At 40.1% G+C, this 18,827-nt stretch overlaps 1 protein-coding gene across 2 annotated transcripts in view; it reads left to right on the top strand.

The window, feature by feature from the left end:
* atp1a2a (ATPase Na+/K+ transporting subunit alpha 2a) overlaps nt 1-18,827 on the top strand; it is a 52,911-nt gene that overhangs the window by 29,216 nt on the left and 4,868 nt on the right. For both annotated transcript variants that reach the window (XM_034207861.1, XM_034207860.1), the window contains 9 exons: nt 830-964; nt 3,381-3,460; nt 5,093-5,202; nt 8,018-8,193; nt 10,394-10,530; nt 11,396-11,546; nt 12,405-12,573; nt 13,779-13,933; nt 16,350-16,473. In XM_034207861.1, the coding sequence (XP_034063752.1) occupies nt 830-964; nt 3,381-3,460; nt 5,093-5,202; nt 8,018-8,193; nt 10,394-10,530; nt 11,396-11,546; nt 12,405-12,573; nt 13,779-13,933; nt 16,350-16,473 (1,237 nt within the window). The remainder of the gene's footprint in view (nt 1-829; nt 965-3,380; nt 3,461-5,092; nt 5,203-8,017; nt 8,194-10,393; nt 10,531-11,395; nt 11,547-12,404; nt 12,574-13,778; nt 13,934-16,349; nt 16,474-18,827) is intronic.

The raw sequence follows: 18,827 nt of genomic DNA, 5'->3' as shown, positions 1-18,827 counted from the left end.
ATCCTCGTGGAATTCTTATCAAAAGGGGTTTTCACATTATCAGAAGATAATTGTTCCTTAAATGATTAAAGCACCAGCCAAGCATTTGTGTCACACTTAATGAAGTCGCTAAACCTGAAAATAAACCCAGAACGAACTAATATAGAGCGTCGTGCCTCCGAACAGCGGAGAAAATACTTCTGAGACTAGTTTTTGTCTGCATTTGCAAATGTTGAAATGTCACCTCTGCTGCTAAAAGAAAATCCAACTGTCAGTATTTTCTTAGACACAGAAAAATGTGTTTTTAATACCTTGGAGCCAAAATATTTCCATCCTTAGCAGCTGTGGATATTTACCAATGCTGTGTACGGTGTTGCACAAATATTTATTCCAACATTGTTCTCAATTTGTTTGAATATTTATATATATATTCAGGGCCTGTTACATCCTCATACTTTTTAAAATGTCCCTAAGAAAGATAGCAAACGTCCTACTACTCTAGCTATTTCCTTCCTGAAAACATTGAGCTGCTTTAATCAAATTGTTCTTCATCCCATAAACTCAAAAGAAGAAAACCAGGATTTGCACTTTCATTACTTCTACATTAAGCTGTTACATAACTTTAAAAACAACGTGGCCCAGCGATGGTGGTGCAGGCGATGCTCAGCTTCCTGCATCTTTAATGAGAACTATAATGGAAGAGGAAGAAGTCATCTCAGGTACCGATTTAATCAGTTCAAGTTCCCTTCCAATGCAGCGAGACCAACACTGGCAGGCAAACAGACAACACTCATTTCTTCATATGAATATGTGAGTGAGTGCTAATGTGCGGCTGTGTGTGTTTCCCCAGAGGGAGACAGCGGGGGACGCTTCAGAGTCCGCTCTGTTAAAATGCATCGAGCTGTGCTGTGGGAGTGTTCGTGAGATGAGAGCCAGAAACACCAAAGTGGCGGAGATCCCGTTCAACTCCACCAACAAATACCAGGTACGGCGTGGGACTGATGTTCACAAACTCACCGTCATTAACAGTTTAGCAAATACAAATATTTACTTTCATTATTTTCTAGGGATGACAGAATATTATTTCAACTTTTAGATTTGCTCAAAAATACTTAATTTCTTTCTTATAATTATTCTATATATTTTTTTTTATACAATTAATTTTGTAATTCAAGATTTAATAAAATAACAAATATGTTCAAATTATTTCTCAAAATTAATTATTTATAATTTTGGTTACAAATCTTATTTTATTAAACATAAACATGTATCTGTACATTTGTATTTGTCTTTATTCATAAATACATTAAATGTATTTCTTAAAATTATTTGTATTTTTTTTTTTTTTAAATGTTAATGTTTTATTAAACTTATTTTTGTATTTCTACATTTGTATTTTTTCATGAATTATTATCTCTACATTATTTAATAATTTCTTTACAAATCTTATTTTTTAATTAAATTACATTTTTTTTAAAATATATTGTATATATAATAGTGTCAGTGCTCTTTCATCTCACAATATAAGATGCATTTCCAAGTATTGGAATCATGCATATTCATTTTTTAACCTTTTTATTCCATGTTCAGAGAGGCAGCCTGAAGATGCTTGCTCCTGTAAAGCGACAGCCTGCTTCACATTCATACTGTTGCACACATTTAGGCTTAGAAGCTGCCAACAGGCCGCGAGCACAATCCAGAGGAGCTGCTGTAATGTTTCCATGTGTATGACGGAGAGAATACACGGGGATTAGAAACTGGTTGTTTTTGGAGACTCAGAGGATGTTTCGTTGCTACAGAAAATCCCTCTGGTCTGGTCACAGCCTAAAGACCTTTGGGTTAGGGGAGAGGACCTAGTGGGTGATGCACTAAATCACTTTAAATGCTTTCAAATACTAATTTCACACTTCAAGAATGAGAATCTTTATCTGATTCCCAATAGTTGTTCATTTCAGAACTAGCAACTGTCCTCTGCTTCATTTCTCATGGCGTGAGACACCACGTTTTTCCCGTTGGTTTCATCTCCCCTTAAAAAAGTAATTCTTAATGAAAAGTTATAATGTTTTTAAAGCTCTGAGTGAGAAGGAAATATCCTTTATTTATCCCACAACAAGGACATTTGCATTGTTAAGCAAAGAGACGGTGCCGATAAAAAGGCAATAGTATATAGTATATAGTAATAACAAATAATATTTAAGATAATGAATAAATAAGTGTCAGCATTATATCAGTACTGTTCATTGTAACGATAATAATACAATTAACTGTTTTTTTCCAGTTGGTTTTATAGTTTTTGGCTATTTAACTGTACACAAAGAATAGGCACTCCTGAATGGCCTGCTCTGATTGGTTAGCTGGCCGGCTCTGTTGTGATTGGTCAACCCTCTGGAGAGAACACTTAACGTGCACAAAAATATATACTGTATATTACACACTTCAGGAAAGGGAAACCCCCAAGAAGCAAAATAGGGCCCCTTTAAGTTCAGCTGCATGCGTTAGTACATCCTGTACGAGTCCAGCACATTATCAGAAATCACAACTTAATACTGAACCATGAAAAAGTCATCACACAGAGCTTTAACAACTTGCTCAAGGGCAATGCAGCAATTAAGACAGGGGGAATATTTCTGCTCTCCTCTCGGATTCTGTCAGGTGACTTGCACAGGAATATGAATAACCCAACAGAGATGTTGAAGCAAACAAAGGACTTCCTGCATGCTTTCTGTGCACCTGTTCCCCGACTTAAAACAGGAACATTTGTGTCGAGAGGGAAAAAAAGCAATTTTGCTCTGGTTTTCTGAGATTAGACATGCTGTGGCTAAGATACAAATTACCTGGGGGGTGTGTGTGTATGTGTGTGTGTGTGTGTGTGTGTGTGTGTGTGTGTGTGTGTGTGTGTGTGTGTGTGTGTGTGTGTGTGTGTGTGGTGTGTGTGTGTGTGTGTGTGTGTGTGTGTGTGTGTGTGTGGTGTGTGTGTGTGTGTGTGTGTGTGTGTGTGTGTGTGTGTGTGTGTGTGTGCGTGCGTGCATGTGTGGGGGAAGGGGCGATGCACGGTGTAGTACCACAGGAATACATTTGAGAGTGTGAATGAATGCTCCTTCAACATGGGGAATACATAGGACTCACAATGTGCACTCAGTCAAGTCAGCTCCGATAAGACTTTTTTTCTCAAGCCACTCGAAAAAAGAAATGACTGGAGAAATGATTGCTGGTAGTACGCCCGTGAAATTCATTGTTGAGCGTTACAAAGAAGCATGTCCGTCCTTAGCCTTTTTCTTTTTAAAGCGGAAAACACGAGCAAGAAACAACCAGCGATAAACTGGATGGTGCAAATAGTTTCAAGATAAATACTGCAGTGTTATGTCCTCACCGGTCTGCCTATATTCTCCCCTTTTCCCCAGCTCTCTGTCCATGAAGCAGAAGACAATCCCTCTGGTCATATTCTGGTCATGAAGGGAGCGCCAGAGAGAATCTTGGACAGGTTGGTCAATCAATAGGGGATCGATTATACGTCTCCCAAGTGAGCCATCAACACATGTGTGCTCCTTTTTCATTCAATTTAATGTTATCCTCCTCTCGCAGGGATGTAGTGAAAAGGCTGGCGATATTTCATGTTTTTTGTATTATTTTTAACAACCCTATCAAAAGACAAAATTTGGGTTTGAGCCTAAAAACTAAATACATAAGAAACAGTCGACAAGTTCCACCATCACCATGAAATGTGTAGTGTAGTTTTGAGTCTAGTATCCTGCTGTGAAATGACTCTGAAGCACCATGTGTGTATTAATCCGCTGGTGAAAATAGTCTCCATCAAATTCAATATTTACTCTTGGACAGCTGCTCCACAAACAATTAAAGAAAGCTACATATTTGTGACCTTTTACAGTCGGAATAGTCTAAGAGCTGAAAGCCATGTTATGGATAAAGGAATCAGAAAGTGTTTGATGAATCAGAATCAGAAGTCCTTATACAGCACGTCACACAGTGGGGAGATTGACATTGTCACAGCAAAGGGAACAGTGCGGACAAAAGGCAAAAACAAGATTAGTAGTAAATTATTCAGAACTACGGAAGAGGATTTGGGCCACAAAAAGTGGGTTTTTTTAATTTATTTTTTACTTGAAGTCTGAGAAAAAGCCTGAATTCTAAGAAAAAAGTGAAATTTTCAAGATTTAATTCAGAGTTCAAGAAAAAAAATCTGACTTTTTCCTGAAAATCGCTGAAAAAAATATTCAGAATTGTGGGGGAAACTTCTGTGTAGCAATGCAGGAGGAGTCACCGACTCAAAGGAGACACGGGGAGAGCTGGAGCTCTGATGGCAAACACTGATGGGTTTATTTGCCGCTTCGGCCGGAGAATTCACAAAACAAGTCCAAGAGCCAGAGGTTCTGACTTCACGGTAGAGTTGCCACGTCAATTCTGAAGAACTCTAACCCAGACCCGTGTATTTAGCTAGTTCAGGGAGAATCATCAACATGCTGCATATCAAGAATCATAACACCTCTATCAGCGGAGACAACACACTGAGAGCCAGCAGCCAAGGTTGCAGGTGCGTGTGCTCAGTCAGGACAGCATGAACTGATCAACTGGGGCAAAGTCATGGGCCTTGGAAGATATTTCCCCAACACCAATTATGTTTTTAATCTCAGAAAAATACTTATTTTAATCTTCCAATTCACTTTTGGTCAAATATTTCTTTTTAAATCACACGTGGTTCTCTTCCCTACAGTAGAGCATATCAAATAATGAGGTGGCAACAAGTGGCGGCAGAAATAGTGCGTACAAATAAAAAAGTACATGCACGCAGTTATTTCTTCATTTTGTATAAAAACGAAAACTTTTCAAATAACACCATGACTATCATTAACATGTTTTTGGTATTGCACTCTTAAGGTATTGTGGGTTTAATTAGAGGTGCTGAAAATATTTTCAAAAAGATATCACACTATCACACTTCAGTTTGGTCGTGATGTCACACTACGGAGCCAAACAACTCCTCATTGACTGAACTTTTAGGTTTAGTTGTTTTACAGCAGTTTAATACAGTCTACACACAGAGAGTTCATCAATGGCAGGAGAAGCAGTGCAAGTGTTATTTCTAAATGTGTTACAGGTGCAGCAGCATCATGATCCACGGCGAGGAGCAGCCACTGGATGAAGACTTGACGGATGCTTTCCAGAGTGCCTACATGGAGCTGGGAGGACTGGGAGAGAGAGTGCTGGGTATGTTTCCTGACACATGCTATTATCGCCCTGAGAATAGATTGGCACGAGAAGCACTTGGACTACACTTTGTTCAGTGGCGAACCGTGGCTATCACAACTGGACCTTCTGTAGACACACACCCCTCCGCGGCCCCCTCCCCCCCCCTCCCCTCCGCGGCATTATAATGTCCGTCTTTTCACTGAATTGTCGTCTTGAAAAGGGTACTCACAACAATTCCGCAACAACTTCATCTTCACCTGTTGATAAAACGGCATGAATTGCTTCGTCGCATTAATCTAGATCAGTGTTTCTCAAACTTGTTCATACCAAGGACCACTTAACCAATAAAAAAACACTCGCGGACCACCTAACTCCACAAATATCAAAAACCACATCGTTTTTCTAGAACAGATTACACATCGCCTGAAAATGGTACAAACAAGTGGCAACATGTGGGATGAAGGTGTTGCGCTGGGCTATATCATGCAATCGAAAGTGAAACGTAACCTTGCTCCATTGCGGAGATATTCCCGCGAAAGTGCGGAAAACTTAAATTGATTAATTAATTTCAAATGTGAAATGTTACCAATATACTCACGGACCACTAGGGGGCGCTCACGGACCACCAGTGGTCTGCGGACCACACTTTGAGAAGCACTGATCTAGATCCTCTGTCTCGAGCCAGTGAATTAGCGGGCCTTCTAGAATACCCTGGAACCGAGGGGAACTCTGGAAGAACACGCCCATTCGCTTCAAATCAATATATGATTGGTTGATCAAACTGTCAGTCCAAACGTACACTCTCATTCAGTGCAACGGCCAGGGCATCCTATCAAGGATGTAGAATACCTGGTTGAAGGATATTCTACCCAGAGACCCAGAACAAGATCTGATTGGTTGCTTTCTTTTCTAACAGAAACCCATTGAAATGCGTAGAGCATGGTCCGAGAAGGACAAACAAATCAACGTAACACTGTAATATTACAGATCAACAACACAGATACGATTCTCATTTATTCATTTTATATACATTTTATTTATATAATTAAATCGATTTTTTGTTTGTTTTATCTGAGTGTTCCAGGGTATTCTCTGAATACCTTGAAGGCCCTGACGGTTCGCCACTGGTTCTCTCCTTGGAAACAGGGAGTTAAGCTTCATGTAACTGCAAGAGTGCTTTTATTGCAACGGTGTATACAAAGACGATTTGGGCTTTGCAGGCTTGAGCAGAATCGCAATAGACTGTAATTCAATTCAGGTCAAACTCCGCAGAAAACTCAAATCAATAATAATATTTACAGAAAAAGTGGCCAAAGCTCAAACAGAAGTAATTGGGAGAAACACATTGACAGTTTTGGTCCTGAATGAAAATGAGAAAAATAATGAATAACTCCAGGCTTACCCTTGTGTTTTTTCATTACCACAGCCCAACATATTTCCATTGGGAGAAACAGACTGCCGTTTCAAAGACGATGCAAATATGAAAAAATAAATGTGCCAAAACACATTTAAATTAAGAAACATCTTCGCCAACTTCACCACGAAACATGCGCAGCGTCTAAGCACCGCATAAATAAACGCTGCAATTCAAAACTCTGCTAGAAGTTTAAAACACGATGGGAGTGATGCACACAGCTGGGATCGGAGCACTTGTGGAAGTTCAGGGATTCTTTCAGAAACTTCTGAACATTTCTTCTAATAGAAGTGTTTCTAGCACGTTTACACTTGTTGGCAACCGTAATTGGAAGTTCTGAATTTAATTCTGTGCCCAAATTTGGCACTGTTATACTATTTTGGTCATACTGTCACACTATGTAGCCCAAACACTCCTCAATGGAGTTAGACACACTTCACTTTACTTGGTGTTGTTTTGGCACTGCAGTCTTAGTCAGAATTGAAATACACAGAAATGGGATTTAACTTCGGTACACAACAATGTTTTTCAATATGTTTTAGTATGTAATATTGTATGCATAATGAATTTGTAATGGACTGGTGATTCAATTCAGGTCACACTCTGCACACAATCTCTAATATTTCTACATGAAACATCATTGTAAAATGCCATTTTGATTAAAAAAAAAGAATTCCCCAACTTACAATATCTCTCAAGTGTTTGGCATCCACACTCTGTAAATGTCATCCTTTTGACAACCAAGGAAGAAACGTTACCTGGCACCTTTTAGGAAGTGCCATGGGTAATAATGATGTGTTTTTTTTTTTTAAAGCTGTCACTTTATCAAACCGTGAAATGTGGAATAACGTCATTTCTGGAGTGAAACTCACAAAAGCATGTGAATTATTAACCCTGGGTTATGCCTTGGGTGAGGATGGCGATGGCTCGGGTGTTTCGTGACAAAGAAAGGTTTCTCCACTTCTACACTGAGCATTTTATTGTGCTGGGCTCTTTGGGGATTCAAGGGATGCATATTTCAACGGGCTGCGGTTCATGAATTAATAAAAGTAACTGATTCCATTTGTATTTCAGACCTGCAACCTCCAAGTCTACATCTAAAATTAAAAAATGATTTGTATGCATACTTTAAGGTACAGGATCACTGCAGCGGGGGCGATGTATTTTCTGAAAGTTTCTTTGTTTTTGACTTTAATAGCAACAGCAGAATAAATTACCGCATCCTCGTTAGATGTGTTGGACTTTAAAAACCTCAGCAGTCATAAAAAATGCGGCTTCTGTTTAAAGTGCAAGATGAATTGTCAGTTGATGTCAGAGCAACAAAACAACAGGCTTTTAGTTGTCTTCATTAGCCGCAGTATGCTGTGCGATGTCAGTCAGTTATGAACGATCACCTCACTGATCCCTCTCCTCTTGCAGGCTTCTGCCACTTGAATCTGTCTTCATCCCAGTTCCCACGAGGGTTCACCTTCGACAGCGAAGAAACCAACTTCCCCACCGAGAAGCTCTGCTTCCTGGGTCTCATCGCCATGATTGATCCGCCGCGTGCCGCTGTGCCCGACGCAGTGGGTAAATGCCGCTCTGCCGGTATCAAGGTAATTGGTTCCACAGACTCAACCTTCATTGTAGTTCCTGAAAAGCCTTTTCATGGGGCTCCATTTATCGGTCTTTTTAGAGCAAGGATTTGCACGTCAAATGTCTTTTAAGTCAAAGCAATGCAGTTCCAATGACAGCCGATCACTCCGAGGGGTCCTGACTGATTATAATCGTTGAGAAAATGGTGTTCAGAGAAAGCTGAAACAGAAATAGGTGCAAAGTGTGTTGTTGGTTCTTATCTCTCCCTTGATTGTGTTTGTGGAAGATATTAATGAAGTTACAACATCGTTAGAACAGAAAAACATTTCATTTTTATTAGAAAAAGAAAAAGCGACCGGCCATGAAGGATGAACTCACCATATTCAATGATAGAAAAAGGTTAATTTTAGTAAAATGCAGATTCAGTACATCTATTACAAATTTGCATGATATGCTAATCGACTGACAATAAGCACAGAGCAGATGTTTTGTCAAAAAGGTAATAAGCCGAGCTGCGGCAAGGTCACACAACTTCAGCACAGATACAAAAGGATAATGAGTTTAGTGAATAATTTTGGTGCTACTACAAATACGGAAAAGGGATTTTACACATTTATTTTCAGGCACAGAAGTTATCCTGCTTGAGTTTTTGAAAGAAACACTTTAAGAAACGCGCTGGAAGCCACAAGGGAGTGAAGATGTAACTTAAAAACTGACATTACAGTATCATCTCTAATGTAATGTTCCAGGTTTGACTGCATTCAAAACATCTGTATTGTAATATATAAGTAGTTTTAATATTAAGCAGACAATACATACAGATATTTAAACTCTTATTTATACAAAGTAAATTGTATCGTACGCAGGTGATTCAATGTTACTACATGTGATATACAGTAGTGTGGACATGCTTCATATCACTTCCAGATAATGTCAGACAGTGCTATGGGTGTACTGTGTGATGGAGCTGAAATAAGACACACACATACACATCTGAACAAATCTGGTGTATTTGCTCGTAGCTGCGCCCAAGGGGAAACTACAGCACATGTTCGCGTTGCTTTAATAACTTTTTATTGGATGTAGTGCTGACGTTTCCGTGAGATGCCAGTCTTCAGTCCACGGCGTCTGTCTAAAGGCTTTAGTTCAATATATAGCGCTCTATCTTTATTGCAGCTTCATTCAGGCTGCCTGTGTACTTCACCCTTCATGTACGAGATATTCAAAATGATTTATTCCCTGCGGTTTGAATGCATGCAGACAGTTATGCCATAAACATCAAATAGCAACTTTATTGGAACCACTGATATGTTTCATGAAAGACTTGATACAGTATGTTCTAGTGTCTTATGTATGGAACAGGGAATAGGGCCACATGGGAACATGTTTTCACATCCGACTAGAAGTGAATTTTCTGTTTAGTTCTGAAATTGAAGTCCAGAAGTCTGTGGAAAAAAGTCAAAAGATTGTTTTACTCATAGTTCTGACTTTAATCTCAAATTCTGACTTTTCTATTTTTAGAATTAGACTAGATTAGAGTGACATATTGACATTGCTCATGAATTCAAAGTCAAATAGGAAATCAGTTTACACATATCAATAGTGAATTCAGCTTTTCTCTCATAAATCTGAATTTAATCCCAGAATTCTGAGAGAAAATCTGATCTAATTTAATAACAAAACAAAAATAAAAACCCTTATGTTCACATCTAATAAAAGATTCACTAGTTTTTGGGGGATACAAAAAAAACCCTAGTCCTCTTCCGTAATACAGTGAGAAGAGAGGTCTTTAGTCCATCCTGCTTCTCTCATTTCTGTTGTATTTGAATGATTACTAAAGCGTTGACTGTATGCGTCAGAAAAGCTTCTTCAAGACAAGAAGCAGCTCGCACAATCAATTAACACGGACGCTATACATCTGGGAATGTTCAGTCATGACTATAGTCATACTTTGCTGTTTTGGTCCCTCATTTGTGTTTTCTCCCCATCGCACTTTGGGAACAATCCCTCCAAGATTTTAGTTTGCGTAAACTGTCAGATTTGAACCTTTAACCCCTAATAGCGCCATTCTTCCCCAGTGTAACTACACAACACATTTGGATGATTTATAGACCCCTTAAGGCCCACTCTGCACTGTAACTCATGTATGCTGTGACACATAAGGTACAGGAGAGATACACAGGGCTTTAACTTGATAATGGATCTTCTGTGCTCCATCAGGTGATCATGGTGACTGGGGACCACCCAATCACGGCCAAGGCCATCGCCAAAGGTGTGGGCATCATCTCCGAGTGCAATGAGACGGTCGAGGACATCGCTGCAAGGCTGAATATCCCTCTGAGCCAAGTTGACCCCAGGTGTGTGTGTGTGTGTGTGTGTGTGTGTGTGTGTGCGTGTGTGTGTGTGCGTGTGTGTGTGTGTGCGTGTGTGCCAGAGGAGGTTTAGGCTGTGTGCTCAAGCGTCTAAGAGTTTGAGTGTCTAGTCAGTGATGTAAGGATATATGAGCATTAAAAGGAAGATTTTGAATTTGTTTGGAATATATATGTATGAAAGTTTAATGAGGAGATTATTACCACTCTCATATTTGTTAGATGAATATAAAACTGGAGCTAGCAGCCTTTTAGCTTAGCTTAGCTTGGACTATAATCAGCCAGCCTACAAAATGTGCCTGCTAATACTAAATATGAAAAGTCACTTCTTAAACTTGGCAATAAAGGAGAAGAAGTAACCTAGGGAGAGAGGAAGGGATGTATTTTCAGTAAGTACAGACATGCAGAAGATGCCATGCTTACAGAGAAGTAAGAATATTAAAGTCACAATATATGGGACATCGGAATGACGATATTAAACAGTTAGGTATAATAACAACAGGATTGGGTTTTTGCTAAGAAATAGGAAAATAACACTCCGTTAAACGACAAGTTATCCTTTGAATATTTATTTTCATTTGTAATGATATAACATTTTGTATTGCCATTGTTTGCTGTAGACAGACACGACAAAACACTCAATGTTTCTTGAGTGTTTGAGAGAAGGAAACTTGAGGAAAGTGCAAGAGAATGTCAATGCATAAATGCCCCTGTTATTACTGACTCCTGTGTGTGTGTGTGTGTGTGTGTGTGTGTGTGTGTGTGTGTGTGTGTGTGTGTGTGTGTGTGTGTGTGTGTGTGTGTGTGTGTGTGTGTGTGTGTGTGTGTGTGTGTGTGTGTGTGTGTTTCCCAGGGATGCCAAGGCTTGTGTGGTGCACGGCTCGGACCTGAAGGAAATGAGCCCCGAGTACCTAGACGACTTGTTGAGGAACCACACCGAGATAGTGTTCGCTCGCACCTCCCCTCAGCAGAAACTAATGATAGTGGAGGGCTGCCAGAGACAGGTCAATGGACAACTGTGTGTGTGTGTGTGTGTGTGTGTGTGTGTGTGTGTGTGTGTGTGTGTGTGTGTGTGTGTGTGTGTGTGTGTGTGTGTGGAACAAACTGCTGAATAGAAATATGTGTGTTTATATGGTTGAATGTAAGCATGTGTGTGTTTGCGATAAAGTGTGGATGAATGCTGGAATGTGTCTGTTTATTTCTAAGTGTGAAGGTATGGTTGAATGTGTGTGTGTGTGTGTGTGTGTGTGTGTGTGTGTGTGTGTGTGTGTGTGTGTGTGTGTGTGTGTCTGTCTCTGCCATTTAAGGCTGAATGCTGTTTGTGTCACTCTTTGTGTGTGTGTGTGTGTGTGTGTGTGTGTGTGTGTGTGTGTGTGTGTGTTTGAGCCAATTGTTAGTGCAGGTGGTTGAATGGATGAATACAGGGTTTTGTTGGTGTGTGTGTGTGTGTGTGTGTGTGTGTGTGTGTGTGTGTGTGTGTGTGCGTTTATGCTGTGGAGGTCTTTTTTGGGGAATATGGTTGAATACAAGTGTGTATCTCTGTATAAGTATATGATTTGTGTTAACTCGTAAAAATAATGCATGAGCTGAGCTTTTAGTCGTGTATATGCACTTGCACACATCTTCCTATATTGAGGTCATGCTACAATTCACCATAACTCACTCTCTCACACTCCTTGTGTGTGAATGATCGCAAGTCAATTCCATTTTTCATTTAATCTCCCTAGAGCTGCTTTGAAAAGACATTATTAAGACAAAAAGGGGAGGGGGGGAGAGAGGGAAGTGTGGAGAGAAAAGCTTAAATCGCTGTTCTTATCTCCCTGTTCCTGACACTTTTTGTTCTCGGGTCCTTGTGGGTGCAGGGGGCGATCGTGGCTGTGACGGGCGACGGCGTCAACGACTCCCCGGCCCTGAAGAAAGCCGACATCGGCGTTGCCATGGGAATCGCAGGCTCTGATGTGTCCAAGCAGGCGGCTGACATGATCCTGTTGGACGACAACTTCGCCTCCATCGTCACCGGGGTGGAGGAGGGTGAGTGTGGGGGAGATCAAGGAGGCGCAGGGAGAATAGAATAAGGAAAAGTGAGTCAGAGAAACAAAGAGAAAAAAGGGGATTTAAGAAGTTTTAAATTAATCCAATCCTGCCTGCAAGCTCCTTTGTCATGCAACAGCAGAGACTGGAGATTACTGCATTGTTGTAAAGTCACCTGGAAATTGAAAATATGATATTGCTTTCTTTGTGGTAGATTTTGTATAGCTGTAGACTAAAAGGGGCCCTATTATGGTCATCATCAGGATCATATTAGTGTCTCTCCTGGGACACGTCTCCATGCTTTAATGTTCACAAAGCTCTTTATTGTTCTCATACTGCAGCACCTCTTTTCACCCTCTGTCTGAAACCAGAGCCCAGTCTGCTCTGATTGGTTAGCTGGCTGGCTCTGTTGTGATTGGTCAACCTCTCAGACATGTCATCACATACAATGTGTTTGAGCACTACCCAATTGAAGCGGGAGTGTAACCTAGTGATGTCAATATGTTACGGAAGTAGCCTTTGCAGACCATTGACATGCACTCAAACCTATATAACACAGCAGGAAGTAAAGGGAAAACTCTGAAAACTCCCAAAAGCACAATAGGTCGTTTTTAAGATTTGTGATTTGTAGTCAGAAATTAAGCATGAATTGGGACATCTCCTCATCACATCTGGAAATACATGAGACTTAACTTATTATGGCTTAAGTTTTTAGTTCTGGTACAATAAAAAAGACTTAAGACATGCACCTACATACTTTTTGTCTGTATATTGTATAAAAACACTGTAACGTCTTAGAAAGGAACAAGTCCCAGCGTCATTGATATCATGGTCAGCCCTCAGAGACCTGTTAGACCCGAAACTTGACCTGCATTTAGCTTATTAAGACTTTTGAAATGACATGGCTTCAAGGACTTGACTTACTTTGACACATTTTAGATTTGACTTGAGGCTCGCCACAAGATTATGTATTTAATTAAAGTGTGGTTTCTAATATAGGCTGAGAAAAAAGCATTAGTGATGTGAATAAGCTGACGAAGCAGTAAAAGCCATTTTTTATTTCAGTTAGTCTGGATAAATCACTCGAAAGTGATGAAGCAGCAGAAAAACCACACTATTAAAACTATACCGTGGTAGTATGTAACAAATATCCCTATGCCTATATTTATCTCACATTTTCTTTCATGTCTTTCTTATCGCTGCAGGTCGGCTCATCTTTGACAACCTGAAGAAGTCCATTGCATACACGCTGACCAGCAACATCCCAGAGATCTCGCCCTTCCTCCTCTTCATCTGTCTGAGTGTTCCTCTTCCTCTGGGGACCGTCACCATCCTCTGCATTGACCTGGGCACTGACATGGTGAGCGGGGGGGGGGGGAACTCAGTCCCTCAAACCCCTTATAGACATGTTAACGATAGTTTTCCTTTCACATCTCCATCAATACTTATGACTACGTTTTCTGAAAAATTAACATTCATTTTTTCACTTTTGTTTTTATTGTTTTTAAACATTAACATGTCAAAACTGCATTGTATATTTACAAGCCTAAAAAAGGAAAATATATTGCAGCAAATTGCAAATAAAACTACAAATACAGTTTGGAGACACACCAATTGAAACGGGGAGAGAGAGGAGATAACATGTGGCAAATGTGGGTAAAACATGGTCTTTCCGCTTGAGGACCAAACCCAATTGAGCTATAGGTGGCCCCTTATTCGTCCATTTCAGTCCCTCTCACTAAGTCAGTTAGTAATCCTTGTCGCTTGTTTGATTCCTGAATATTAACAATGTGTCCCGTTTTCTTCATACTGTGATTCTTGCAGTGTCAGTCGATGTGTGAGCTGCCTGTGTTGGGTTTTTAGTGTCTGATGTATGAAACATGTGTTAGACATGCTGAACACATCTCTCTTTTTCTGCCCTAGATGCTGGTTTCAATGGCTTTTTCATAGCTTTTCAAGCAAATGCCATCCTTTCTCTACAAATTCAGTTTACACAGGAGGTTATGGCTACAAAATATTTGCTTTTAGAATATCTTTCTTATTGGTTTTTCTTTAAAATCACTGAATGCTCAAGCTAATTGTTTGCTAATGTTGGTGATTCTTCTCAACGACGATTAATGTTAGCATGTTGTATAGCCACAACTGAGCTAAAGGTGACAGTTGGTGTTCAATATGGGTGCCTGGAGATAGAAAAGAACAAAACATTTGGTTTAATTTGTTCTTTCTGTCCGTGGAAGAAATTCGCTTTTGGCTTTCTGCCGCTGCCCATTTGTTTGAACAGAACAAAGGGCGGGTGCCGCTCACATACAGATTTACATTTCACTGCTCTGCCATTTCCAGATGCCAGTCTCTCCATTGTACTTCCAGCAGAAACAAAAAGAGTTGCTGGCACGCCGCTTGCCTGAGGGGCGTAATCCATCATTGCAAAAGAAAGGAAGCACAGGATGAATGTATTCAAAAGGACTTGTTCACTTGTGTTCATTACTGTAACTTTAATTTTTCCTGCTCTTAGCCACTGCACAGTATGCGGCTGAAACTGCTTCTATACATCTCAATGAGCCGGAAGCAAGAAAACGTATAAGTTATAGGAACATAAACTATAATGGCCTCGTATTCAGCTGCCAAGAATCATTTGAAGTCTCTGAGAGTTTCAGATAAAGAGGAGAAGCTTGCTAACATTGTTCTACTTTTTATATTCAGGTGACTTTAAAGATGAACTTCTTTGGTTTTCGTTCAGCAGGACAGATTTGTTCGTGTTCACAAATATTTACTTGCGATCACAGAGATGGTGCATTCTTTATCGGCTAGATGTCTCTTCAAATAGTTGTGATGATTGAAGTTTAAAAAGAATCGTATTCCTGTAACTGTTTTGCATATAAAAACCCTTCCCTTCAAAGCAACATGTCTGCATGATAGTGGAGTGAACAGCTGGATGTCTGCTTTGAAGAGTACAGTAGCAACCTAAAAAGAAAATAGTTAACAAAGTACCAGAGAAGTGTTTATAGTGCAGTACACAAGTAAAATTACAGATTTCCCATGTCTTCCGCTGAGGTTGTTAACAGCTTGTTAACAGCTTAGTTCAACTCCAGGCAACAGGCTTCAGGGCTCTGCTGAGATTTAGCAGTGACAAGAAGCCCTTGGAGTCGGCTATGACTATTTTTAGCCATGTGCGAAAAGGATGTCTGCAAAATATGTTTATCAAAAGCAGAATGTGGCACACTTAAGAATGCTTCCGTTTTAGATATTGCCAATAAACAGGGATTTACACAAACGTTCAAAGGTGTACAAAAATATCAATGCCAACATGGTGGCATCCTGTCCTAGTTTCCCTCCACAGCTGTGGGTCAGGGCAGGGTAACACCAAAACCAACTGGATTTGTCAACCGCCGAGCATGTGTTTGGTTCCACCCAGTGCCTTAAGTCCCACATATTGCTCCGGTGCTTACCTGGTCAAACCAGCCAATATGAGAGCTTTTTTACAGGGACGTTTCTCTCCTCCTGTTTTATGAGCGCCTTGAAATTCACAGCCAGCCTCTCTCCTCTCTCCGCCCCTCTCTCCGTCACTGTCACTGCTAATTCTTTCCCTCTCCTTGGCCTTTTTCTATCTTTTCCCTCCAGTGATTGAATGCTGAATGATATGAATGGTGATATGTTGAGCGTAGCCCACGTCTGCAGCTGTCATCATGCCTTTGTACCGTTGCCACTAAGACAAATTCCTGAACATGTATCGTACAAAGTGCACACAATGAACTGTGCTGTCCCTCCATTCTCCTCAGGTTCCAGCCATCTCATTGGCCTATGAGACGGCTGAGAGTGACATCATGAAACGCCAACCGAGGAACCCCAAGACGGACAAGCTGGTCAATGAACGCCTCATCAGCATGGCGTACGGACAGATAGGTTTGTGGCTCATAAGCTCCCTGCACCACAGCTCTTAAATCACTGTGACAGGCCTCCCGCAGTAAAGTTATGTTCATAATAAACTTAGCAGGTCTAAAAAACATAACACATTGACATTTATCTTGGCATTTCTGCCTTTGTAAATGTTTAGGCATGCACATTGAAGGGAAATAGATCCCGAGGTGAGCAGAGAGTCTCAGAATGTTCTTCTAATTGTGGTGACATTTACAGCAAATTGAGAGATGAGTCTGTTTCCTACTTAATCATGGTCATGTTTCACTGGTTGGAGCCTCAGCTTTTTATCTCTTTTAGGTTTTATATGGTTTTGGGAATTGTGTAACTCAAAGGCTGGCCCAACTTTATAGGCTTTTAAATAGGTCAAAATATGACGGGGCTTTGTCGGATGACAAGATGAAGAACGCTTTCAAAACAGCCGGATACTCACATTAACGCTCAATAATTCAAGACAAAACGTTTGCAGGTCGCATCAAATCACATTTACAAGCCGCAGTTTTGACTTTACAGCTTGAAGTCCTGAAGCATCGACGATAAAACATTGAACTGATGATCTGATCTGCAGTGACATAACAGTAGAGTTCAAAGCCCAAAGTGAAGAGAAGGAAGATGTACAGCATCCCCAGAAAGCAAATTCAACAGATTTTCTTATCACTGAGAAAACTATGCTGTCAACATAAATACTGACCCGGTGCAGGGTTTCAATTTAGCAACAGAATGAATACGATGATTAACAACCATATCAATCCTTGCACAGTTTTTGTGGAGGTTTGCTTTAAGTGAAGACGTAAGCTTTGAAATGAGATGTCCATCATATTGGAAACGTTACGCCCACTCTGACAAAACACATTTTCCAACATGGAATTAAAGCTCACCCATCGGCTGTTATTGCAGTCCTCAGCTGTCTGCAGGGCCGCCTTAATGCACGGGCTGACCTGGGCCTGATGGCAGGTTAAGGCGGGCTTGGCTGTCTGGAGCCATTTACTTACAGAATAGTAAAGTTGTCGAGGGCGGAGGGAGGAAGACATAATCACCGGTGCTGTTGTCGAACATATATTAAGTGGCAAGCAGCAGGTGGACTGAGGCTGGGTGTCCAACATGTGCTCTTTCCAAGTCAATTTATGGCATTGTGTGGTATAATCCCTGTAAATATGTGACCCTAATACCAGACCATTAGTATTATTATAATAGCTTTTGACACCCATTCATATTATCTTTGAACCCTGTCACTTTTGCTGTAGTAACATTATCTCTACTGCTTCACTGTCATGAGATACACCATTAAAATGTAATATATAACAGCACTTAATCTACACAATGGTCTTTATCAATCCATTATCCAATCATCCTGTCGCTGTGATTTATAATATACATAAAAGAATGTCTTATTGGTTCAAATTGCACTAAATTATCGTTTTTTAAACCCCATGGAAATAAAAAAAGGGAACATTTTATTCTGAAAGTCAGAAATGTCTCAATGAATTCTTCATTTTTTCTGGTTTTGTTTAATTGGTATCCCAAACAACTGGTAAGAAAAAGATGCTAGCATGATGAAGAGTACACAGTCGTTTAGAAACATGCACATTATATGTTTTCCCTGAAAGGCATGTAGTTGAACACAAATAACTAAACCCTAATTAAAATAATAAAACATTTGCAACGAAAAAACCCAGAACTAAGTATCAATGTGTCTCTATAACCACTGAATCACATTGTTCATATAGACCATGTTGGGGATTTAAAGGGATAACTGATCCGCTTTTCAAATCTCCGCGCGTCCCTATCAAGCTGGTTATAATACAGGAAGGAATCCAGAGCTACCAAGTAACCGTTAAACAATAATCTACTTTAATGGTAATATGACAATGCAATACAATCAATACAGTACAAATTCAATACAGTTATCTTTGGGATCCCGAATTTACCTTCACGTGAGCCAGCCAGAGGAAAGAGACTGAACATAGCATGTGTCTCTGCGTTTATACTTTATAACAATGGGAGGAGTTATCTGATCCCCCCTTTTGATTGGCAGCCCCAAATATCACAAACACCTCAGATCTTAGGTTTCCCCAATCACTGTAGCTAGATCTAAGTTGAATGCAAATCAAGACATGCTCTCACCTTCCCCCATCTTCCTTTGTCCTCAAAAACACATGTCAACAGGCCCCAAATCCAGCTCACAGTTTTACCCAAATTATTCCCATTTTAAGCTTATCCATAGTTTGCTAACATGAATACATACAAATATTTCACTGCAACCATTATTAGGAAATGACAGACCTGTAAAATAAAGTGTTGCTATAAAATCGAATGGTAACGTAGCCCTTAATAAGAATGAT

This window comes from Gymnodraco acuticeps, unplaced genomic scaffold, assembly GCF_902827175.1.
Source record: "Gymnodraco acuticeps unplaced genomic scaffold, fGymAcu1.1, whole genome shotgun sequence".
NCBI classification, from domain to species: Eukaryota; Metazoa; Chordata; class Actinopteri; order Perciformes; family Bathydraconidae; genus Gymnodraco; species Gymnodraco acuticeps.
The sequence above is the reverse complement of the archived record's forward strand: the minus strand, read 5'-3'. Positions and strand labels throughout refer to the sequence as shown.